This window comes from Nyctibius grandis, chromosome 5 (genome assembly GCF_013368605.1).
Source record: "Nyctibius grandis isolate bNycGra1 chromosome 5, bNycGra1.pri, whole genome shotgun sequence".
In the NCBI taxonomy this organism is placed as follows: Eukaryota; Metazoa; Chordata; class Aves; order Nyctibiiformes; family Nyctibiidae; genus Nyctibius; species Nyctibius grandis.
Window position 1 is genome coordinate 2,390,316 of NC_090662.1, and position 26,397 is coordinate 2,416,712.

The 26,397-nt window shown below is 42.2% G+C and overlaps 1 protein-coding gene across 1 annotated transcript in view; it reads right to left on the minus strand.

Annotated features, from left to right (window-relative positions):
- Window positions 1-1,383: 1,383 nt before the first annotated feature.
- LRGUK (leucine rich repeats and guanylate kinase domain containing) overlaps window positions 1,384-26,397 on the minus strand; it is a 59,132-nt gene continuing 34,118 nt past the window's right edge. Inside the window, exons 14-21 of the mRNA XM_068402007.1 lie at window positions 25,396-25,597; window positions 24,250-24,363; window positions 19,678-19,835; window positions 16,833-16,921; window positions 7,744-7,878; window positions 4,896-4,925; window positions 1,958-2,088; window positions 1,384-1,532 (exon numbers count right to left, since the gene is read on the minus strand). Of these exons, the coding sequence (XP_068258108.1) occupies window positions 1,384-1,532; window positions 1,958-2,088; window positions 4,896-4,925; window positions 7,744-7,878; window positions 16,833-16,921; window positions 19,678-19,835; window positions 24,250-24,363; window positions 25,396-25,597 (1,008 nt within the window). The remainder of the gene's footprint in view (window positions 1,533-1,957; window positions 2,089-4,895; window positions 4,926-7,743; window positions 7,879-16,832; window positions 16,922-19,677; window positions 19,836-24,249; window positions 24,364-25,395; window positions 25,598-26,397) is intronic.

Below are 26,397 nucleotides of genomic sequence, written 5' to 3' on the forward strand. Positions count from 1 at the left end.
CCCCGCACTTCAAGAGAGACGTTGAGGTGTTGGAGCGAGTCCAGAGGAGGGCGACCAAGCTGGTGAAGGGTCTGGAGGGTCTGACCTACGAGGAACGGCTGAGGGAGCTGGAGGTGTTTAGCCTGGAGAAGAGGAGGCTCAGAGGTGACCTTATTGCAGTCTACAACTACGTGAAGGGAGGTTGTAGTGAAGTGGGAGTCGGCCTCTTCTCCCAGGCAACTAGTGATAGGACAAGAGGACACAGCCTCAAGCTTCGCCAGGGGAGGTTCAGGCTGGACATTAGGAAGCATTTCTTCTCAGCAAGGGTCATCAGACATTGGAAGGGGCTGCCCAGGGAGGTGGTGGATTCACCATCTCTGGAGGTGTTTAAGAAAAGCCTGGACATGGCACTTAGTGCCATGGTCTAGTTGACATGGTGGTTTCAGGGCAATGGTTGGACTCGATGATCCCAGAGGTCTCTTCCTACCTCATTGATTCTGTGATTCTGTGATTCTGTGATTCAGTTCATCCTATTTAAACAATGAGAACCCTTGGCCACATCGTGAACGTGCACGGTGAGGTAAAACAGAGCTCTTCCACGGATGTGACTCCACGCTGGGGCAACAAGCAATATCTTTTGTGTGTGCAAAGACCTCCGAGGCCCCACGCTGTCACATGAATAGCAAACGCCCCTCCTCGGGGGAAGCTGCTCAGGCAAAGGGGCCCCACTATCTGTTCTGTAAGTAGACGGTAATGAAAATTAATCAGGACAAACATTAACTCAAGAGTTTTATTTACTTGTCAGACCTCTGCTCCAAATACAGAAAAAGAAATCTTCACATAGTATTTAGAGGTCCAGCTAGTTCTGAATAATTCTAATATTTTTTTTCTGATGACTCCTTACCAGGTTGTTTAAATACACTAGCAAGTCAAAGAACAAAAACCCCATATTTTATTAAAAAAAGGCTTGGAACTAGTTTTCACTCCCAATGTAACTCTGAACATTTCACAAAATCCCTCTTCAAAATAATTCACTAGTACTACAATATAGGCAATATTACCAGAGGCCCTGATGCTTCCACACCTCAATTAAATCTATAATATAGGAGGGGGAGGAAAGAGTGAAATTAATGGAAGGTATGGTCATGTGGCTGTTAGGAAAAAACCTAAGCCATTTCCCAGCTGAGAGTGCCTGGGGAAATAATTTCTACCTTTGGGAAACACAGAAATTACTTTTTAATAAAGTTATAAATAAATAACTTTTTTGGGGGAGAGAGTTAATCAGAAATGGATTTAGAAATAATATTTGTTGAAGAGAAATATATCAAAATCAGTATTGCTGTTAGACAGAAAGATCCGGTGCAGAGTCAAGGTTCAAGACAAAGACTTGGCTGGTAGTGGCTATCAAGGGTTGGTCGTCTTCCTCCCAGACGGGATTGGAGGTAGGACAGGTTTGAAGTGGGAGCCTGACCAGTTGATGAGCTGAGGCACAGGAGAAGAACCAGTCCTGGATTTGTATTTTCTCTGAAGGTTGTCACTAGGGAGTTCGGTCTCTGCAGAAATTATAAAGTGAAGAAGCACTAAGAGGGTATTTATTTCCTTGAGAAGTCAAAATTTCCCACAAAGCATATCTCCAGCTTAAAACTCAGTGTTTTGGGGGCTGTTAGGTGGGGGAAGAGTAATATCTTCAGATAGTCTAGTGACTGCTCTACCTCAGACATATGGAAGAGTAACTTTATGCCTAAGCAGTCACAGTTTTTAATTCCTCCAAAAGTTCATTGAGAGAACGCTGCTGTATTATGTTGCATTCACACTGTGATGATTCTGCCACATCGTAACATTGCTCTTATAAGAGTGTCATTACCAGAAGCATGAAGAAGCTGCCCTGTCCCCCAAACAAAGCTACTATCAGTAGTAGCTTACAGTAAGTAAGGTACACAGCCTGAGCAAAACTATTACATTGGAATATGGTTCAAACCTTTCAATCTGTCCACTCCATCTTCATCTCCTCTTGGATTTTGATGCTCAGCGTTGGCTTCTTCAGTGAGATGAGCATGGGAAACAGGGGACCGAAGAAACAGCCCACTAGCAGGACCAGACTCTCTGCAGCTGAGAGAGGGGAACGATTCATGCTTTATAAATGGCAGTAAAACAAGCATGTGCACTAGGTCTGACAGTATTACTGAGGTTGCAGTCACATAACTCAGTGCAAAGTCAGAAATAAATCCCAGTACTTATCAGTTGCACAAAGCTTTTTCACACATTACAATTATCTCAAAACTTCTAGTGCTCACAAACACAACTGCTACCTCTCTCGATTTTCATTTATTGGTTTAATTAATCGCACAGACAGGTACAATAAAGAGGTTCATGCCACACAGTGAATCAGCTTGAGATCTGGGATCAGAACTCAGAGCTCCTTGTTTCCAAATCTGTAATTCAGCACTGCAGATGATGTTCTCTCTTGGTGAGTAAATGAAAATAGGAATTGCCTTGAAAAGAAGTGTTTCTGTAGTACCCAGGTGACAACATGGACCATGAGTAGGCATTTACCAGTGAGCAGTACCCAAGGCACCTCCAACCTGTTATGTCTCTTGCAGAAAATCTGGTCAAAGCCAAAGCCTGAGTAGTCTGAGACCCTGACAATGATAACGACCATGTTGTAGCTTGTTCTGATAAAGGCCTTCCATTTCCATCTATATGCTATCCATTTACTTCAAGAAAAGTAAGGGAAAGGCCTTGATCGATAGGGAGAGATCAATAACTACCTATTTAATGCAAAACCATAATATATATCTGGAGCAATGCTTAAGACATTTTATCATGTCTCTCGTCATACAGAAAGGACTGTTTAGGTCGAGGTGGGAGAAATTGATTCATAGATTTGTGAATCTGGGAGGAAGTTCAAAAATTATCCACCCTGACCTTATCCATGGTGCGGGACAAAATAATTTCATACCGTAATTCTTGCAAGGAGCATTTTGCCTTGTGAGAATACTGTGATTACAGTGTTCTGGGGAACAGAAAGAAAGTATTTCAGTGGTATTTTAATAAATCCATGCAATAAGAAGAAGGGATCATGAATAATGAGATAAAACAGTGTGGTACTCCCATAAGAAACAGATAATTATCTTCTCACTAGATGTACTGTGGAAGTCTATGAGAATTTTGCCATTGCCTTCAAGTAAAGGAATATTATATCCCCTAATGTACTGAGTGCTTGCGTCTTCCTCTGAGGTCCACTGCATCCAAGGATGCTCATCAAACACTGAATGCGCTAGTCAAGTGCTTAACCCTAGTTGTAATCTCATTTTAGTGGCCTAAATATGATATAACTGTAGTAGGGATAAGAAATTACTAGGAGTAGTAAATCCAGGCTCAGTATAAACAGCAGCTTGGACTCTTCAACAACATCTATTCCAATTTCTAAAAGGCTGACTACTGCTTTGGCTTCAGAGAACAGAGTCACACATTTGCCTACAAATAAAGGCTAAAAATAGATATCATACAGTTAGAATTAACCCCTGTAGATCTCTAGCCACAATTACATGAATGCACTATGTTAAAATCCAGCTTCCCAAGGTGTTCAACCAAAATCTTCATTGCCTTTCTCCCCAGCTGTCCCTTTCTTAAAGGGCAGAAGACAAGGTAAACTGTGGGAAATAATTTACATACCACTTGGCAGGGTGTAAAGGGAAGGCACGTACCCAGGCTTTTCTAGTACAAGTGTCATAGGAAACAACTTATTAAGGTTTCTTGTAAAACTACTCAATGAGAATAACATCAAAAATAAGTGGGAAAACTAGAGCTTATGAGGTCTCTGCCACCTAGATGTCCAAGGTATTTGGGAGGGGTGGGACAAAGAGGCTGAGAACCTACCTCTGTGCTTTTGCCAGGTGATCAGTAAATGAGTTTGGATAACCTATCTATAGTCCTTCCCTGACAGCCTCATCCCACAAAAGAGAACTCTTATAGGTGAAGCAGGCATGTGTTCCCTCTAGTAAAATTTCCCAGTCAGCTAAATGGAAAAGAAATGAAAAATAGGAAGCTTAAAAAAAACCAGTATTACCCCATGGAGTAATGAGATAAATGGATTCTGTGTGCACTAAATACAAAGTATGTTACTAATGAGTTGAGGAGGAAAGCACTGGACTGCTATAGATTCTGTTTAGATTATGGTTGCACTGGACTGCCAGACCCTAACATATATCATGGCACGTGGTGTCGTAATAATATCCATTGATGGAAATTTTTCATTTGATTGTGTTTGGCAGGAATGGGGACGTGCAATTAAATATTTGAGACAGTTCCTTGTTAAATGTGCTGGTCAATGGTAGGTGAGGTTCTGACTCCACCCTCAAACTTGCAAATAATGGAGGTACAGTAACAGATTAAGTAGTTAAGTGTCTGCTCTCCAACTCAGTGTATTTTGCCTCTCCTCTCTTCTTGTCCCCTTGTTATGCTGTAACCAGATCATTTCAACATCCTTACAAACACCTCTACAGGTAAAAGTGAGTAATGAAATAGAGCAGACAGGGACCTAAAGAATTTATCATTGCCTGTGGTGAGTAGCAGTCCTTTAAAACACAGTTGTAAGATATATTGTCTTAAAGGACTGCTACTCACCACAGGCAATGATAAATTGTTTAAGCCTATAAGTGAAAACAAATGGAACCTCAGGCAAAAAAAAAATCCACACTTTCATATGTGGGGGAGTTCAGCCTCCAGCAGAGGACTTCAAAACTCCCTGGAAACTGGCATGGTGTTTTCTTTTGTGAAATCAGGGAAGACTAGGTCATCATAGGTTACTTCCAAGGAGAAGACCATAGCTGTGGTCTTAGCAATGAAAAGAAGCCATGGATGTAATTAGAAACTGCCCTGCTGAAAACTGAAGGTCAATACATTCATGCTCTTACCCCTTGATGGTTTTTTTAAGTTTACTCTTTCTTCCATTCCAAATGTTGAAAGCATAAAGTTGTAGAGAAAGAAAAAGAAAATATTAAACCAGCCCAATATTCAAACAAAATCACCACAGACTTTACTACAATACTTCAGAAATGTGGGATTTTTCTCACCAGTATTTCAAATGCATCTACACAACAGCATTTCCATCAATCACACCTATAAGCACATTTCTTCCAAAATTTCCACATTTCCCTCGCAAAAGGATTTGACAACATGACTCTATACAATTTTGCTGCGGGCCATGCTGCATGCACAGAAAATGAATCAGATTAGCAGTTTGCTTTTTCTCTCCTCACAGTTGTTTTTCCACTGTGTTATTAACGGTGCTAAATGAAAACACTGCGAAAGTCAAAACATCCAAATGTGGTGGAGTGGAAAGACATATTTATACCCATATGCGAAGGGTAAGACCTTTACAACTCATCACAGCTTCACATTCATGTGAGTTATAGGTCTTGCCTCTTACTGGTAAGGACAGATGATGCATAATCCCTCTGCAACCTATTACACACTCAGTTTCTTTCATACACTCACTCTGTTCCCCTTCAGCACACTCCACTGTGGCACAAATACTCAGGACAAATGAATCTGCAGAGGCTTACGGTTTCAACCTTTTTACAGCGTGTTAATTAACTACTTGTAATTACAGTGGCAGGTAGTACATCACATAGAGGGAACTGGCGGTCTCTCTAGGATATAACAGGCACAGTGAGAATTTTTTCAACAGCAAGTTGAAAACCCCACACAGCACTACAGGCTGGGGGAAGAGTGGTTAGAAAGCGGCCCGGTGGAAAGAGACCTGGGGGTGCTGATCGACAGCCGGCTAAACATGAGCCAGCAGTGTGCCCAGGTGACCACGAAGGCCAATGGCATCCTGGCCTCTCTTAGGAATAGTGTAGCCAGCCGGTCTGGGGCAGGGATCGTCCCTCTGTACTCGGCACTGGTGAGGCCGCACCTTGAATCCTGTGTCCAGTTCTGGGCCCCGCACTTCAAGGAAGATGTTGAGGTGTTGGAGCAAGTCCAGAGGAGGGTGACCAAGCTGGTGGAGGGTCTGGAGGGTCTGACCTATGAGGAACGGCTGAGGGAGCTGGGGGTGTTTAGCCTGGAGAAGTGGAGGCTCAGAGGTGACCTTATTGCAGTCTACAGCTACCTCAAGGGAGGTTGTAGTGAAGTGGGAGTCGGCCTCTTCTCCCAGGCAACCAGCGATAGGACAAGAGGACACAGCCTCAAGCTTCACCAGGGGAGGTTCAGGTTGGACATTAGGAAGAATTTCTTCTCAGCAAGGGTCATTAGCCATTGGAAGGGGCTGCCCAGGGAGGTGGTGGAGTCACCATCTCTGGAGGTGTTGAAGAAAAGACTGGACATGGCACTTAGTGCCATGGTCTAGTTGACATGGTGGTGTCAGGGCAATGGTTGGACTTGATGATCCCAGAGGGCTCTTCCAACCTGATTGATTCTGTGATGTTTAGCTAAGAATTCTGCTTAACAGATGAGGAATCAAGTGAATGGGTTGAAATCTTATGAAGATGCTCAGCATTTCTCATCGGTCTGACTTAACGTGAAAAGCTGCCGAATGTGTGTTTAGGAGGTTATTTAACAGTGATTTTTAAAAGATGTGAAAACACACAGATGAAAAATACATGGTATGGTATATTTAAATATAGCGGGAAATGTACCTTGGTTTGTATGGAATGAGAACAAGCTCAGACATGGGATTGAACCCATGATCAAATTCAAGTTTACCAACAGCCATATGGACATCAGCTCACTCTAAGTTGCAGCTTTCAGGTGAGCTTTGTGGTAGGTTCAGAAAAGCGAGCAGAGCATGGCTACAGGCACGCCACTGTTTCGTAGTGTGGATGGGGGATCTGGTGTGTTGTGCTTCACTAGGTCATGCTGTGTGGCATCCGGCTGCTTCTGTGTATCCCAGCTGGGCAGGAGATTACAACAGATGGCCAGAAGAGGGGGGAAAAGAAAGGCCACAATGCCACAACAGCAGATAGGACCATTAGGGTAAGTCTCAGCCATCTTGTAAGAGGCAATGTGGATCTGCAGAGCAAGTCGGGAAAATATAGCCAGCTTCGTAGCTGACGGCCTAAAAGACACCGAAGATGTAGCCTCTTCAAATCTTCTTCTATCCTCACCTCTCTACAAGCTTTAAATGAGATAGGAGTTGTCTCCCTTCCATACCTCAGAGAGTGTTTAGCTGTGGTACAAATAAAAGAAGATGTTCATCACTCATGAGCAGAGATGCTGGACAAGATATGAAGCACAGCACCAATGGGTGAGATAGTAAGAGAAGGTAAAGGTACTACAGAGCTCAGTATGCTGATGGGGTCTGCTGTGATCATGGACGAGAGATGAATTTGAAGATTGTGATACCACCCAGAGCCTCCCAAATGGTATTCAACAGCAACTATGGTAATCCTCTAAAGAGAGAATGAGAAATAATTCTGATAGCAATATCTGGTAAATTTGTTTAAAAAACATATTTATCACTCGAGTTCTGTTTTTCTATACCTGGACCAAGTTTCTTTCAGCATCTTTTTCCCTTCAAAGATCCTCTTGATAGAAAGCTCTTGAAATTCCCTTTCTGTGTGAATTGTGGTGTCTAAATGAAGCCATTCCCATGAATGACAAGACTTTGTTTTATGCTGCCACGACACATGTTTAATAAGGCTGTTGATGTAACAGATGAGACAACTGCATTAGCTTGGGAAATGGTTTTAGATCTGCACGTTGCGGCATTAACCTTCATTCCACCCAGCGATCATCTGCTGTCTCAGAAACTGAACTCACCGGCTCTCTGGGTTAGTCAGGGGGAAGCTCTGGTCTTGGGTGACATTCTTGCCATCTGAGAGCAGAGAAGCATGTATTGTTGGTTCCAGTAGTTGTTGACAGGAGCTGTTTGGTGCAGGAGTGACTGCCAGGTCCCTAAAATGATACAAAAAGAAAAGAAAGTGCTGGTTACCTGCATTTATAGACTGTGATAGCATAATTAGTGCCTAGTGTGCTCACAAGACCTGTTCACAGAATCACAGAATCGCAGAATCAACCAGATTGGAAGAGACCTCAGGGATCATCGAGTCCAACCGTTGCCCTGACACCACCATGTCAACTAGACCATGGCACTAAGTGCCATGTCCAGGCTTTTCTTAAACACATCCAGAGATGGTGACTCCACCACCTCCCTGGGCAGCCCCTTCCAATGGCTAATGACCCTTGCTGAGAAGAAATGCTTCCTAATGTCCAACCTGAACCTCCCCTGGCCAAGCTTGAAGCTATATGTCCTCTTGTCCTATCGCTGGTTGCCTGGGAGAAGAGGCCAACTCCCACTTCACTACAACCTCCCTTCAGGTAGTTGTAGACTGCACTAAGGTCACCTCTGAGCCTCCTCTTCTCCAGGCTAAACAACCCCAGCTCCCTCAGCCGTTCCTCGTAGGTCAGACCCTCCAGACCCTTCACCAGCTTGGTCGCCCTCCTCTGAACTTTCTCCAACACCTCATGTTCAGATGGAGGGGAGCGTTATCTCCAGTGGGAGAGAAGCAGCAATAAGCAGTTGGGGGTAGCAATCCAGGCTCTGTTTATAGCCAATAGAGAGCAACAGTCACAGCTACAGTATGAATAAACGCAAGCATAAGTAGATATCTAAAGCAGGTTGGATGAATCACTCTCTGCTGAGACAGAGTAATGTAGGCCTACTTGTTCAGACAGAGACATTTTTATTAAAGACACCTAAAACTGGGTGAGATTAATCCCACCCCTTGTGGCTAACTCACAAGGTGAGAAGTTTCATCTTCACTGCCATGCATAACACGTAAAAATCCCATTCCTGGTAACTGCAGTATTGACACCACTTTTATTTATAGACTCGAACCACAGAGCTAAAACCAAAGACATGCAGCACTGAAGACTGCCAAACATGAGAGACCCTTAATGAAATGCTGAACTTAAAATTACAGCCCTTGGAAAATTCCATACATCTACTCCCTGTACCAGAGCCATCCCACCGATGCACCTCAACTGAACTCTGAAGGAATCTGTTTATTTTTAAGGTCAATGAGCCTATATATTGTGTGTGCAATTTTCTAGTTGCCCTAGGAAGCTTGGCAAGAACATTTTTAACTCCAGCAGCAACTGCTGAATGCTTGCTCCATGGGAGAAGCTAGCTTTTTAAGGATGGTTAATATCTTTGTGTATATATATGAGGATTCATTGCTACAGTTTGGAAAATCAACCCAAACTGTTAAGTTCTTCATCAAGCCCTCAATCACACCCATAGGCCGTTAAGGCAACAGGTATACCACTGCCACCTTCCCACAGGAAAGAGAGAGGCTGGAATCTCAAACTGTCTTTTCACATCTCCTCATCTTGGCCAAGCAGGACTGTTTTCCCCCGTGGGTCTTCTGGTGCTTCAGTGATGAGGCTTTCCCCACTCCTCCTCAGAAATGCCATGGTCTAGTTGCCATGGTGGTGTCAGGGCAACGGTTGGACTCGATGATCCCAGAGGTCTCTTCCAACCTGGTTGATTCTGTGATTCTGTGAAATCAGTCCCTAGCCCAATACACTGTGCATTGCAAGCAAGGTTTTTTTACTCGTCACTTTTAAATTTCCCTTTCTTTAGTTTCTTCTTATTATTAATACCTATAAATAAAGCTTCCCTAGAGTAAGGCCTCAAGCTGTTATTGTTTCACTGTCAAGCAACCGCCGGCTGGTAATGGTGTTTGTTCGTTATCGGCTCAGATCAAAATCTGAACCAATTACGTAGGAGAAAGGGCCTGATTCCATTAATGGCCCCCAGAGCTGAGTGCTCTTAGAAATAATTTCTTGTATAGCCACATCATGGAAATGAAAAGAATAAAAAAAATAATAAAAAAAAAAGAATAAAAGACAATCTCTCAGCAAAGAGCTCGGTTCAATATATGGCACAGAAATACACAGCCTGACAAAGGAGGTTATAAGAGTCAAAGTAGAAATTTGAAGACAGGATTCAAGGCCATCCCACTAAGGACTGGGTCACCACAAGAAAATGAACTCTACTGCCTGGAGCAAAGGTTTGGATTCAGAACCTGTGACCCCCTCTCAGAAGCTACATCTCAGTTGATGATAAATAAACTTAAAACAACACGTCTGATAGCTAAGAAAAACATGCATATTTAAAGGTGTTATAGCGATGTTTTTTCACCTTCTATCTCTGCACTAAATGTCTTCTTTCCATTGCCTCTCAAGTTTTGTACTGTCGTTATAGGTGTTTAGGCTCAGAGTGTAATTCAAATTGCACCAGGACGCCTCAAAAAAAGGAAAACAGGCTGGAGAAGTTAAAGAGCACCCTGTGAAAAGGCATATCCATGTAGTTCAGAACAATGTCCTAGTTTTGTCATTAACAGGGGCATAGAAATAAAACTGTAAAGCAAAATTACGTTGAAGTCAGAGGCTGATGAGCCAAGAGGGTCTGCAAGACATGCATGCAACCACGTGCATGCAAATCTCATGCTCACGGCAAGTAAATCCAACCTGAAGAGGAGTGTTTCAACCACAGGTAGACCATGGATCTTTTCTCTTCCCAGTTCTGGTAAGGAGCTCCAGTGAAACTCTAAAGTGTACAAATTTCTTCCAACTCAGAAAAGCAAGATTGCGTGTTATAAATTCTCCTCTCAGTGATGCCTGCTCTTGCTTACTCCAGTTCTTTCAGCAACATTTAGATGAAATCAAGAAGTTAATCATTAGCTAAAGGCCTGATCTGAACGAGACTTCAACCCAGCCCCTTATTTATTACCCTCAAACACACAGACAACTATAGTGAAATTATACAGAGCAAACCACTGAACGTTGCCCGTATATTATATTAGGCAATGAGACATCAAAATGACTTTAATTACACCTGCACACAGCCACAGGCAAAAATAAAGAGGCCAGGTTTTCAGTAATTTGGCTTTAAGAATCTAAATTTATGTAGATAACCCTGCAGGGCTGCAATAAATAAAATAGGTTAGATTCTTGTGTGACACTGCTTTTAAAACTTTCTAACACATACTCAGGAAAACTGAGCAATATATTTCAGTTTGGATTAAAATATGTAAGGATGAGATTAAGCATTAAAGAATCTTTTAATATTTACAGATACACAAGAAATTCAAAACATTTAGTACCTCAGGAACTTTTTTGCATATATTTTTGGCATCAGTTTCGTTTATTTCGTAGAATTTAGATTCACTCCTAACTGAAGTAGGGTTCTCATTCTCTGCAGCAGCGCTGCTCAAAAACAAGCTGAACTGCCTCTGCCCTCTACCATTTCTGGTCCACAGCCACCTATTTACACTCCCAGTCCTCTCTCAGCGTGATGCCAGCACAAGCGGTTCTTCAGAGAGTGAGGGGAATCGATGGTTAGAGAGTGGCGGAAAGACACTTGGGGGTGCTGATCGACAGCCGGCTAAACATGAGCCAGCAGTGTGCCCAGGTGGCCAAGAAGGCCAATGGCATCCTGGCCTCTCTTAGGAATAGTGTAGCCAGCCGGTCTGGGGAAGGGATCGTCCCTCTGTACTTGGCACTGGTGAGGCCGCACCTTGAATCCTGTGTCCAGTTCTGGGCCCCGCACTTCAAGGAAGATGTTGAGGTGTTGGAGCGAGTCCAGAGGAGGGCGACCAAGCTGGTGAAGGGTCTGGAGGGTCTGACCTCCGAGGAACGGCTGAGGGAGCTGGGGTTGTTTAGCCTGGAGAAGAGGAGGCTCAGAGGTGACGTTATTGCAGTCTACAACTACCTGAAGGGAGGTTGTAGCAGAGTGGGAGTCGGCCTCTTCTCCCAGGCAACTAGTGATAGGACAAGAGGACATAGCCTCAAGCTTCGCCAGGGGAGGTTCAGGTTGGACATTAGGAAGCATTTCTTCTCAGAAAGGGTCATTAGACATTGGAAGGGGCTGCCCAGGGAGGTGGTGGAGTCACCATCTCTGGAGGGGTTTAAGAAAAGCCTGGACATGGCACTTAGTGCCCTGGTCTAGTTGACATGGTGGTGTCAGGGCAATGGTTGGACTTGATGATCCCAGCGGTCTCTTCCAACCTCATTGATTCTGTGATTCTGTGATCTGGCTGAAAAAAACAACCTTTTTGTTTGCAAAACCTGATCTGTACCTTTATACAGTTCATCATGAAGCTGTATGACGTTGGAGCCAGTGGCAGCACAGAGCAGGCAGTGGAAGAAAAAGAAGGGGCAGGTGTATATGAGCCAGCACTGGCTCTGAAGAAATACTAAAGTGACTGAATTCTTCTTCATTGCCTGACAAAAAGTGTCTGGACACAGAAAAGTACACTTTGCACTGACAGCCCTTTTCAACTACAGAAATCAGGATACAAATCCTCAAATAAAACACCATTTTACTGGAGCTACTCATAGTTTACACAATCAAAATCTAGTCCAACATTTAAAAAAACCCCCAACAATTAAAGCAACACGTTGTAGAAACATCCAGCTAATCATACTGGTATTTCTATGTGCTAAAAATATGCATAATTAATTATCTGCATATTTCATAATCAAATTTATTCTTTCTAAGTTATAATCGCCTACTTTTTAACGTACTTATTTTGCTTCAGGTTACTTGCAATGCCATCAGTGGAACAAAGTTTCGTTCTAGACCAACTCCATCCAACATGGCAAGCATGGACCTTCTTGTATTTCCCACTGCAACTTGAAATTAATCCCCTTTTATGAACCTCCCTCTCTCCATCTGACCCACTTTGTTCCAAGATGACATCTTCCCAGGGGCTGAACAAACAGAACAAAATGCATGCTTGCTTCTCATGGACACAGGTCCACACCTTTAGTCAATTCAAACTCCACTGGCTGTTCAGGGTAAAAATGAGGCTTTACACTGCAGTAACTGAAGCAGGGATGCATATTCTTCTCTCTCAGCTCCTCTAGAGCAGCAATATTCTCCAGCGAGGAGTGCTATGGCAGCAAGCTTACTACATCAAGATTCATCAGTTAAAAGCCTGTACAAGGCTGGATGCATTACCAGTGAAAGAAATCGTATTTTTGTATAAACAGCAGATCATTAAGTGGCTGAAGTACATTTATGCACTGCTGCTGACAATGAAAATAAAGAAAAGGTTTATCATGTTCTAAAACAAAAATCATCAGAACAAAGCTGATAAGATTAAAGCAAGAATAGACAGCAAGAGTTTTTTAAAACCATATTTTAAACAGGCGTGACCTATTCTATTTATCACAGAATCACAGAATCAACCAGGTTGGAAGAGACCTCTGGGATCATCGAGTCCAACCATTGCCCTGACACCACCATGTCAACTAGACCATGGCACTAAGTGCCATGCCCAGTCTTTTCTTAAACACATCCAGAGATGGTGACTCCACCACCTCCCTGGGCAGCCCCTTCCAATGGCTAATGACCCTTTCTGAGAAGAAATGCTTCTTAATGTCCAACCTGAACCTCCCCTGGTGAAGCTCGAGGCTGTGTCCTCTTGTCACAGAATCACAGAATCACACAGAATGTTACGGATTGGAAGGGACCTTGAAAGATCATCTAGTCCAATCCCCCTGCCGGAGCAGGATTGCCTAGACCATATCACACAGGAACGCGTCCAGGAGGGTTTTGAATGTCTCCAGAGAAGGAGACTCCACAACCTCTCTGGGCAGCCTGTTCCAGTGTTCGGTCACCCTCACCGTAAAGAAGTTTTTCCTCATATTTATGTGGAACCTCCTGTGTTCCAGCTTGCACCCGTTGCCCCTTGTCCTGTCAAGGGATGTCACTGAGAAGAGCCTGGCTCCATCCTCATGACACTTGCCCTTTACATATTTATAAACATTCATGAGGTCACCCCTCAGTCTCCTCTTCTCTAAGCTAAAGAGACCCAGCTCCCTCAGCCTCTCCTCAGAAGGGAGATGTGCCACTCCCTTAATCATCTTCGTGGCTCTGCGCTGGACTCTCTCTAGCAGTTCCCTGTCCTTCTTGAACTGAGGGGCCCAGAACTGGACACACTATTCCAGATGCGGCCTCATCAGGGCAGAGTAGAGGGGGAGGAGAACCTCTCTCGACCTGCTAACCACACCCCTTCTAATACACCCCAGGATGCCATTGGCCTTCTTGGCCACCTGGGCACACTGCTGGCTTATGTTTAGCCGGCTGTCAATCAGCACCCCCAGGTCTAAATATAGTCTTATGTAGTCAAGTAAAAAGACAAATAAATGTCCTATCGCTAGTTGCCTGGGAGAGGAGGCCAACTCCCACTCCACTACAACCTCCCTTCAGGTAGTTGTAGACTGCACTAAGGTCACCTCTGAGCCTCCTCTTCTCCAGGCTAAACAACCCCAGCTCCCTCAGCCGTTCCTCATAGGTCAGACCCTCCAGACCCTTCCCCAGCTTGGTCGCCCTCCTCTGGACTCGCTCCAACACCTCAACATCTTTCTTGCAGTGCGGGGCCCAGAACTGGACACAGGATTCAAGATGCAGCCTCACCAGTGCCGAGTACAGAGGGATTATCACTGCCCCAGACAGGCTGGCTACACTATTCCTAATAGAGGCGAGGATGCCATTGGCCTTCTTGGCCACCTGGGCACACTGCTGGCTCATGTTTAGCCGGCTGTCGATCAGCACCCCCAAGTCTAAATGTAGTCTTATGTAGTCAAGTAAAAAGACAAATAAAACACAGCTTGAAAGACAGTAACTTAAAACATGGATATTCCATAGGAGAGAGAAATCTGGGAAGCACTACAGCCGAGATGGATCTAGACATAACAATGAGATGAGATGTCGAACCTGGATATCTAATGCAGTGATGGCCGCATGAAAAGATCTGTGTAATTTTTGAGCAACATATGCAGAGACAATGATCTATGATGCCTCAGATGCAGGCTATAGCGTCTTCTTTGCCAGCCCTTGTTGTAGGGACACTTGAAATACTCTGGACTGATCAATTTTGAGAGTTAATTAACAAATTAGAGAGACTTTATAGTAAATCTACTGAATTTACTAAGCATAGACTTACAGAGAACGATGAAAAGACATTACATATATATAGTTCAAGTAAGAACTATGGAAAGGTACAAAACAAGACAACAGTCTATCTATCCTAAAATAATTTGGATGCTGCTGCTAATATTACTACAAATAATTACTACAAAGATGGGGTTTGGAGCAACCTGGTCTGGTGGAAGGTGTCCCTGCCCATGGCAGGGAGGTTGGAACTAGATGATCTTTAAGGTCCCTTCCAACCCAACCCATTCTGTGATTCTATGATTCTACTCATGACCCAGGACTCAGTTATATATTGGAAGAAAGATCCAACAAGCCCTAGGTGAGCTTTTCCAAGATGAAAGCCCCTCTCTTACCAGTATTTAAAACTTGATTCAATTCTGGATAAACAAACATGCTCAACAGAACAATCACACACTTGCTGCTGGACTGGACTCTGTGACCTACCGGGTTCTCCGCTATCTAATTACCACATTCCAGGATTCAGATTCTCCCTCAGAATTTCAACCATTTTATAGCATTCATATTTATGGCACCTCTTGACTTAACCTCTTGCATGGAATGGGGTGTTGTCTACTCTTGCCTCCAATTCCACTGAGCGCATCTATCCCTTGAGGCCTGGTAATTGCAAATGCTGATTGGGGGTGACAGGATTTTCTCTCACCTGCCTGACAGCTCTGCCGAAGCAGTCTGATACTTAACTCCAAAATCAGCTTCCAGCAAATGAATATTGTGGAGTAAAGGGAGCAAAGAGCAACAAACTAAGGCAGACTCAGACGAACAGTTCACACTGCAACACTAAACATCCAGCAAAAGAAAACACTGATTTCCATTTTTCTTCTCATTTGAAAATAGTTTAAAATGAATGAATCAACTACTTAAAAAAGCTTTTCTCTAAGTAAAGATTTGGAAAATGCATCATAATTATACATCTCTGCCTGTAAGCTTTGGCCATTGGCTCTCTAGAGACAGTTTAATTCAATAGTTGTTTTTTTTTTTCTTTTTTCTTTTTTTTTTTTTTTAAAAAAAAAAAAAGTCAATCACCAGACTTTGTCATTGGAATGATTTTCATCAACACATCAGGTATGTACAATTGGTGACTGCATTTGTACAGGCCTGAAATGAGCTGAAAGGCGTGAACTTTTCTGTTTGTTCTGATGATTGCTGATTGAGAGGCCTATGTGATACTTTGAATGTCAACACTGTGAGCGTTTTCGTGGCAGGTAGGAAAAGCAAGCAGAGGAGAATTTAGGAAGATTTACACCAGGGGAAGGCAGAAGTGCCACAAAAGGTCAATCAAAGAAGATACATTGAGATTTATAGACTTTTAACACCATTTTTGCAGGGCTGAGACTATGAGGAAAAAGGAAGAGAGACAGTGAAGACAGGATCCATTTTCTAAAAAAAAATAAAAAAAATAAAAAAAAATTAGGAAGTGGAGTCAACTTTCAGAAATTCTGAAAACAGAGAGATCCACAGAAGATGTACTGCAGCAAACAACCTTGTGCTGAGCATGGCTGTGACTTTCCAACACTAATTACTAGTAGTGCTAAAAAACATGGCAGAGAGTGTGAGCTGCCAGAAGAATGATGCTTTGCTGCTCTCTCAGAGAAGAAGCATATAATAATTTCATGGTTTTAGACAAGTTACTTGTGGCTGGCTCTGCCTCATACATTTTCAGTGTACATTTTGGGACTGCTGCACTCCCAAGTCAAAAGACAGGCAGTGTGTGATACATTTCTAGGGCTAGATTTAAAAGTGATAGGAAGGAGAGTTGTCGATGAGATTTGCAATCCCTGACAGTTTCTAATCATTCATCCTTAAGAGCAGCGGAGAAGAAAAATCTTAAACAGGCATTTTTCACTTTATTGCAAAGGACTTGGCTGAAACTACTCCACGTTACCTTTGAAAGAGCTGGACGTACGCACTAGGTGCCTTCTCTGACAGAACCTGACGTGCTGCAGAACGACGCCTTTGGAGGGAAGCTTCTTCCTGGTAAAGAAATACAACCAACTTTGTACAGCAACTTAAAAGTATATATGGTAACTTAATTGGCTGTAACACTCCTCTCTTTTGCTAAGACTCTAGAGTGTATGCGTTTATATATTCTGGGAAAATAGCAGAGCTATTATATTATAACTAACAAGGTGCTAAATATGATCTACACAAATGCAATTTTGGTCTGAAATCTTGCTGGCTTTGAAAAATGAAGATCTTCATCTCCAGTGAAGCTCCATTTCTTCAGAGTAGTCAAAATGTACCAGGACGTAGCAGGAATGGATATCTGCAGAGAACCACTTTGATGCATCGCAGCCTCCCAATATGTTAGAGCAGGGATAATTCTAGCTATGCTGTTGTCTTAAGCTTCTTCTCACCAGCAAGGGGCTGAATACAGAAGAATTTCCCTCTGCTACATCTTAAATACACTTTCTCCTTGCTCCAGCAATGCAGAAAACCTGCCTTACCAACTCTGTATCAAGCAATATTCCTCCTCTCTTCAAAGAAGGAATTACCTTTTGCAAATTTCAGTTAGTTAAAATGACTTTGTACAATGAACACATTATGATCTCAGCAGACTGGAAAATGTGGTCCCGAGTTTTAGGGGCGTATTAATTAACATGTGCTGTAGGACAATGTAATTTCTCAGGTCAAATGCAGCACTACAGTGTGCTTAAAAAAAATGTAAATCACAGAGCAAAGTTATTAAATCCTGAATTGTTATGAACTGATAGCCATTGATAGTTATCAATTTAATAGCAAAATCACATGTCTGTAATAGAGGTGGTTTGTCATGGTATGAGCAATGAAATAGGCTAAAGTTAATCTGCTGAATGCTCACTATGACTATTGCGAATTCCTTCACTTTCCTTCACTATTTATGCTAATTAAGGCTCTGCTTAGATGCGCACTGAGCTTGTGTTTTGTTTTGCTTTTATTTGGTAAAGACATAATTCTGACCCTTTTTTCTGTGCGGATTACAGATATAGATACCTTTCTGTTCATACCTTGTAAAGTTAATTACAGCCATACAAAATTAGTGCAGGGTTGGCACGCTCACAAGGGATAAGGCTGCAAGGAATCGGATCTACTGTCTTTCCCTGAGCAGCAGATCCTGCTTCTTATTTTGCTTGTGGATAATTCACAGTATTTTCTTCATATTTTTTATTTTCCAGTTCTACATGATGGCAGAGGTATGTGGGTTACTGCAGTGAAAGCACAGTATTTCAGTGCCAAAAGCACAAAAACCATTTGCAGTCCCAAATGTAACAGTTCAGACAAAATTTTACTTTTAAGGCCACAGGCATATTTATATTCTTCTCATTAAATATGGTCTAAGAGGCACCTGTGTTTCACCTTGAACGTTTTACTACGTTGACACTTCAGCTAATGCTGTAAAGCTTCCTCTGCATGTAAAAATATATTGGAAACTTAGTGTAGTAAATAACGAAAAGGTATTACCAGCACTGAACAAGGAGACTAATAAGAAAGAGAGCCTTGCAACCACTAAGTTAAACCCGAGGTAAATGATAGCCTCCATCATAAACCACTTCTTTCTGACTTGACACAATGTATACTTTCAAAATAGAAATAAAAAAGACGAAATAAAAAGTGAGAAAAATAAATTGCTGGGGTAGGAGTGATGGTAGAGTGCCACCAAGGTAAGAAATATTCTGGCTTCTCTCTCACATTAAACTAACAAACCTTTGGATGAAAGGAACATGAAAACAATGCTTGTGACATTTTTTTAATTCTGCATGGCTTGAAAAGAGGTATTTCATTTCAGAAGACTGAAAGATGGGAGGTTCCCTATTTATGTCAGCCATTTTACAGTCATACCTTCCTCCACGCCTAAGAGAGCCTTTTTTAAAGCGTGGGAAACAGGGGCAGGGGGGTCTGATACTTTGCTCCATCTACAGCACTAATTCTAAACATCAGAAGTAGTTATAAATCCAGAGATAGTGGCAAAATTGTACAGCAAGTCATGCCTGCCAAGCCATCATTCATCATAATGACATCATCACCCCGGAATGGAATAAAGTTTAAAGCTTTCATTTTTCTTTTTCTCTTTCTCCTGTCGTTGTCGTATAAAAAGAGCATTGGCCACATCTGCTTCATAGCCCCAACTCCCCCGCTGCCTGCAAGGAGAATGAATGCCTCTAGGGAAAGGACTATTAAGGAGAAGTAAAAAAAGAGAGAGAGATGAAGCTGAAGTTGCAAAAGGTTATTTGAAATCCAAGCACATTGTTGAATCTGTCGATTGAGAAAGTAAAAGTAGGTGAAAAATGTGCTTAAATTTGATCTCTGGCAGTTATCGTGAGCATACACTGAAAGGCTCAGCTGAACGAGTTTTTCCACACCACAGGATGGCGTTCATAAGTAATCTTCATCCTATTAACTGCATCTAACTATTTCCTCTGAATAGGATAGTTTCATACCTTGTTGTAGAACTGAGAGATGATATTCGGCTCCCTTACACCAGTACACAATTGGATGAAATCAGTTACGATCAACAGATTTATTCTGGTGCAAAATTGAGCAGAAAGGACAGCTTGTCCTCTCATCTGAGTTTACCTGCCTCATTCTCCTCAATCTGCCTTTAACTCTGGGGAACTGGTAAATATTGCTGAAATGGAAGACGGCCAGCGAATGGGAGTGAGTTTTCTCTGGAGAAAGAAAGGTTTGACCAACATGTATTTTTTGCATACAACTTATCATTTCTGTCTAAGGTTGGAGTAAATGCTCCTTACCACAGGGCCCAGTTGTGCAGCAAGTTTGTCCAAGGTGTCTCTTGGACACGTTTTTGCAGAAGAGTCCAAGAACTCATTGACAGATGAAGACCAAGCAGTTCCAATAATTACTCTACGAGGTGACCAACTTTGGTCTTCCAAGAGCCGTATTCTTGAACCTAGTATGGAAAAGACAATTCTCAACAAAAACATTCTGAACACCACTTTGCTTACAGCAAGCAAAGAGAAACCAGTCATTTGCGACTATCCTCAGCTGGCTTTTGGCACAGCTCTGGGTTTGCAAAAGATAACTGTGAAAGTTATAAAGGATATAAACTAAACAATTCCCTAAAAGCTTTTAAACCTTCCAAGTACTTTACAGATATAATAAATTTATCCCCCCTGAATAGTTAGGCAAATGAAAGTTATGAAAAATCTAAAAGAACCACCCCTACATTAATGGACTAGGAAGAGGTGCTTAACCATGGGTAAATGAGCTCATTTTGTTATGGATGCTCTGATATGCACCACTGTTATGCCCTCTAAGCTAATTACAGTCTACCTACTCAGAAGTGTTAACCTTCTCAGAGCTCTTAGAACATGATGGGGAGTTTTAGCAGGGCACCTTTTCTTCTGTTATTTATCTGAATTTCTGTAAACAGAAACCCAAAGACTTGCACTGCTGCTGTATTGCAAGGAATCAAACATGACTGTAAGCCAGAAAGCTGAAGACACAACTAGCTTGCCTTTTCCAAAAACATTTTTTTCAAATTTGAAACATCTGTAAATTGGGATTTATCCTGTCTATAAAATGGTATCTAAATATGAAATTAAGTCATTGAAAAATTCTTATAAATATTGGTACATGGAAGTCTGCAGAAATCCAGTCATGAGAAAGGTTTAATTGTATTGTGTGTCATAGAATCATAGAATTGTTTTGGTTGGAAAGGACCTTTAAGATCATCAAGTCCAACCGTTAACCCAACACTGCCAAGGCCACCACTAACCCATGTCCCTCAGCACCACATCTACACGGCTTTTAAATCCCTCCAGGGATGGGGACTCCACCACTGCCCTGGGCAGCCTGTTCCAGTGCTTGACAACCCTTTTGGGGAAGAAATTGTTCCTGCTATCCAATCTAAACCTCCCCTGGTGCAAGTTGAGGCCGTTTCCTCTCATCCTATTGCTTGTTACTTGGGGAAGAGACTGACCCCCACCTCGCTACACCCTCCTTTCAGGCAGTTGTAGAGAGCGAGAAGGTCTCCCCTCAGCCTCCTTTTCTCCAGGCTAAACCCCCCCAGGTCCCTCAGCCGCTCCTCATCACACTTGTGCTCCAGACCCTTCACCAGCTCCATTGCCCTTCTCTGGACTTGCTCCAGCACCTCAAGGTCTGTCTTGTAGTGAGGGGCCCAAAACTGAACACAGGATTTGAGGTGCGGCCTCTAATACCAAAGCACAAGAGCTCATAACCTAAGAAGTCACATACAAAGGTGGTGGATGAAAGGCAAAGAGACATCTCATCCATATGCATGTTCATACACTAAATATGGTTATTTTTCTTAGTATATCCCTTTATAAAAAGGTTTCAACAGTCTATCAGATGACTCTCAGCATAGCCATTATATAGTGCTGGTTTGTAGCTGCCAGAAGATCTGGTGTTAAGAACACAGGAGATGAGCAGGAGATGTGTCCAGTTCTGGGCCCCGCACTTCAAGAAAGATGTTGAGGTGTTGGAGCAAGTCCAGAGGAGGGCAACCAAGCTGGTGAAGGGTCTGGAGGGTCTGACCTATGAGGGATGGCTGAGGGAGCTGGGGTTGTTTAGCCTGGAGAAGAGGAGGCTCAGAGGTGACCTTATTGCAGTCTACAACTACCTGAAGGGAGGTTGTAGTGAAGTGGGAGGCGGCCTCTTCTCCCAGGCAACTACTGATAGGACAAGAGGACACAGCCTCAAGCTTCACCAGGGGAGGTTCAGGTTGGACATTAGGAAGCATTTCTTCTCAGAAAGGGTCATTAGCCATTGGAAGGGGCTGCCCAGGGAGGTGGTGGAGTCACCATCTCTGGAGGTGTTTAAGAAAAGCCTGGACATGGCACTTAGTGCCATGGTCTACTTGACAGGGTGGTGTCAGGGCAATGGTTGGACTCGATGATCCCAGAGGTCTCTTCCAACCTGGTTGATTCTGTGATTCTGTGAGCCTTGAAACTGGTGGGTTGTGTTCAGGCACAGTAAACTACTCACTTCAACACTGAGCAAGTAGCAGAGCCTAACCTTCAGTGGGATTTCTGATGCCCAGCATCACAAATAATCAGTCTTTGGCATAAATGTCCCTTTTCTCATTTGTAAAATACAAATAGTAACACGTATGCCACAGGACTGCTGGGAGATATAATTAATAGTTGTAAAGTACCGAGTTCCATGGATGAAAGCTGCTAATGCAAGTACAAAGCGTTATCAGCTTGAAATGTATTATACTTCTGCTATAAAAAGTTTTTAGAAAGAAGAACTTATCTATTTTCTCCCAGTATTTTTACTCTATACATGAGCACAAGATCTTGCACAGCAGTTCATTAAAAAAAGAATTAACAACCTATCATAATCTCACACAACCAATCTTCCCCCTGCTACTATCTTACTAAAAATGTCCATATTAAAGACAACCTTGGGGCAAGTTTTCAAAAATAAATTATTTCACACAGTCCATAAGAAGAGATGATCTCTAGAAATAGGATAGTTAAATTTATTTAAACACCTATAAATGAAGCTCTAAATGAATTTAATGGTGCATAGTAAATTTAGAAGTTACTTTATGGACAGCAGAATTACCAAAATCTAGCACATTAACGAAGTTTCTGTAACTAGTGACAAGTCACTCACTGAAAGAACTCAGAACTGCTGAGGAATACAAAGAAAGTCCTTTAAAGGAACTTCAGATCCATACGTATATGTCTTCAAAACCACCATGATTATATAGAAATCTTTTATCTTTAATTCTCCCCCTTTTTCTTCTTTCCTGATAATCTAGTTAGGGTTTGGTGGGTTTTGTTGCCTCTCAGGACAAAACATCTCCAGTGTTTTTAAGACAAATAAGCAATAATATTAGAATAAATAAGGCAAGGAAGTCTTCTTTCTCACTTCAAACAAACGTGGAAGCTCTGGAAATGAAAATAAAATCTACATAGTTTAAGATTAAATAAGATTCTTCAGAAGGTCCTCACTGCTGTAGCACTGACATGCCACAATATGTGTAGAAGCTTTTTTCTTGTCCACTGGGAAATCAGTATTTATTAATTCTTTCAGGATACAAAATTATTTGAAATGATGAACTGATGAATTTTACACTATCCTTCATTAACATTCTCAGACATTTTTGCCCTCCCTTCAGCTACTTCTATTTGCAGTCTTCTGAGCCACACAGAAGTTCATGAAATTGGCTCTGTGTTACTTAGGAAACTCATTAACTCTCCTGTTGCAATGCATCTAACCAAGACAGCCATAAACCATGGAGGCTCTTGGAGTTAGAGGAAAGAGTTCACATAAATGAGCTTCTTGTTAGTCCATGTTGCACAACATCTTAGTACCGTAATGTCTGTTTCTTATTTCTTTTTCTCCAGTATTTTAGAGATCATATTCGGCTTTCATCCCAGCTGGTAACCTGCCCTGTCTGGAATAAATTCAAGGGTTACAGCTGAGTTCTCACAATATGTTAAGCTAATCTTAGTTATGCTGCCTCTGACAAGAGTAGTCCTCCTTTCTTTCTCCACAGGCAACCACGAAGATCTTCTCCCCTACCCTTCCCTCCTTGAGCCAATTCTATAGGTGCATGATGAGTTTGATCAAGGAATTGATCTGTCTGAAAGTTGGTGTTTTTTTTTCCTAGGTTAGTTTTTGGATGGAACCACTCCCTGATCCAGATTACAAATGACTGCACAATCAGAAGAATAAGAACAATGAGCAGACTAGAAATGCATTGGCAGGAGAGGTAAGTTGGGCATGACCACTTTTTGCAGCAGCATGCACTTGGGTTAGCTGGAAGTGATCATGAGGCTCCAGCCTTAGTCATTCAAGGGCTAAAAGGCTTCTGTTAAACACACTACTGATCATTTGGATTTACCCCGCAGCAGGTAGCCCCAAAAGCACTTGGAGTGAATTTATAAGTTGCCTTCACTCATCTTACTATCCTGGTTTTCAGATACCTCTTCATGCTTCTGGCTATCCTGGGGAAGAGAGTAAAGTAGAGTCTCCATGCCATGCCATTTTCTTGTTGCTCAACAGTTTGATAGGCACAAAGCTCTCAACCAGACACATCTTGTTTGTGATTTGTCTGGAACGAATGGGAGATCCTCAGCCCAAAAGCATCCTCAGAAGAGTCAGGCAACTCACTTTCTGCATATTATTGCCTCAGGGCACACAGTGATGTAAAGATTCAGATCCCAGGGAGGAATCAACCCAGGAGACCCATTACAGAGAAGCACATGGAGTTTTCAGAGACAAGTAGTCTCACAGGTTGCGTCATTCACAGATTCCAATTCTTATAGCAAATAAGTAGGAATACTCTACTGATAAAAACAGTAGTAGCATGTGCCCAGACTCAGTACCTGCTTGTGCTCTGCTGTTCAAGTCCTGCATGCTATCAAAAACTGCAGGTTGCTCCAAACCCAGGTATGCCTTTACGAGGCAACTCAGCTCTGTGAATGCCTCATCCAATTCATCTGCAGAAAGGGATATGCATTTCATGGTGGAGAGAAAGGATACATAATGACAAAAAACAAGCTTTCATCAGTACAAAGTTACAAATCACAGAAGTTTGACACAGAAATGCATTCTTTACTATTCAGCTCATCTCTTTGGGAGAAAAATCTTCATCTTCATAAATAGCACATTCAAGACAATAATCTGAAATTCCTCTCAGTTTCTGCACTTACCTAAATATTCTCCTCCTGCAATTTGGTTTATTGTGTTTTATTTCTTTAATACTATATTTAAATTGTAAGCTCCATATGCCCTTGACAATAACTACAAATACAATATTTCATACCACAATTTCACATCACTGTGGTGAACCACAAAAATCACCTCCACAAAAGGTCAGACACAGAATGAACTAGAAAAGGATTCTTCTCTACCACCTGCTATCCTCAATTCCTAAATACCAAGAAGCAAATATTTGTTTTAATGAAATATCTACGACCCTCACATCCTTGTTTCAGGCTGGGGGACTTGAGGAAGCTACTAAGCAGAAGAGTCCTACAAGGAAAAGCTTTGCAGCAGCCTCTTCTTTACAGCGAGATGTTGCCAGACTGCACATCAGCTGTCGTTTCAACACTTGAAAAAACCCTGTCTTTCCCAGAGATAATTAGGTCTGTTAGATTAAAAGCACCTCTGAACTCTGCCCAGAAACCAACAATTAGCACAGATCAGTTTAATATTCTCATAGGAGACAATACATAACAAGTGTGCTGCTGAGTTCAATAGTTGGTTCACTTTCTAGATGGGCTTAAAGTACATCTTGGACGTAGCAGAGTAATTCAGTCCTGACAGATCTCCAGAGCCTTTGGATTGCTGGGACAAGAATTAACCGGGAAAATCAATTAAGGAGTAGTTTAAACTGTTATGCTGAGCACCAAACCATTTGTCATCCTTAGTTTAACATTTGTCAGTAGCTTTGTTTGCAAAGCAGTTTCAGTCTATCTATTGCCGTGACATTAGAAGTCAGATTTTTAGTATGAAAGAGTTGACTTTACCTGTGTAGACCACTGCATCAAAGTATCCTGGAAAATCCTGACTCATTTTGATGTACATGTCCACCCTGGAGACTGCCTCTTCAATCTCTGGCCTGCTGAATAATCCTTTCCTTCGCAGATGTCCCTCATATTTTTCTTTGTTTGTAGGTACTAGTAAGATGTATCTGGGTTTGAAGTGGGTATTTTTCAAGCTACGCACACCCTTTAAAATTAAGCAGAGAAACTCAATGTTTTGTTCCGAAACTGAGTGCTTATTGAACTTGTAGCTGAGTTTAGGACAACTCTGTATTTATCACAAATTACTGTGAAAGCAGTACTGAAAACCCTTATCCAATCTACAGGTCTCAAGATGTAGCATCCAACTTTACAAAATAAGCAGGTTCAATGTGAAGTGCCCTAAAGCTACATGTGGAAAGCGTTATAAGAGTAGTATAATTTTATTCTAAACACACTTTTGAAAGAAACCTCTTAGTCATATTCCACAGTGATTTAAAGCATCGTGCCTCTCATACCCACCAGTTAATGCCTTTTCCTTCTTTTCCATCCTTTCTATTCCATCAGAACCCAGTTATTCTAAATGTGTTTATCACTGACTCGCATTATTGTACTGACACACAGCACAACTTATCTGCACCACCACTTTGGCCCTTAGCTTTCTGCTATGAACAAACTGTCAATTTTCTCCTCAGCTGGTATTTTTTTCTAAGTGAAATTGTGCCAGTTCATCGAGATACAGGCATATTTATTTTGCCGAAGCAGCTTGCAATGTTACCCCCGTCCCAAACTGGGTCTAACCACAATTCCCCAGCAGAGATAACCATGTGCACATTCTTCATCTGTTACACTGTAGTCAGCCATCTTAACTTGAATCATTTTTATCAGCAATAAGCTATCCTGGAAAGGATCTGTAGTATAGCAGACTAGGAAACATTTACACGTGCCTTGCATCAACTCTGCTGTAAGGACAACGGCTCCATTTGGCACTAATTGACAGCTGAGGAC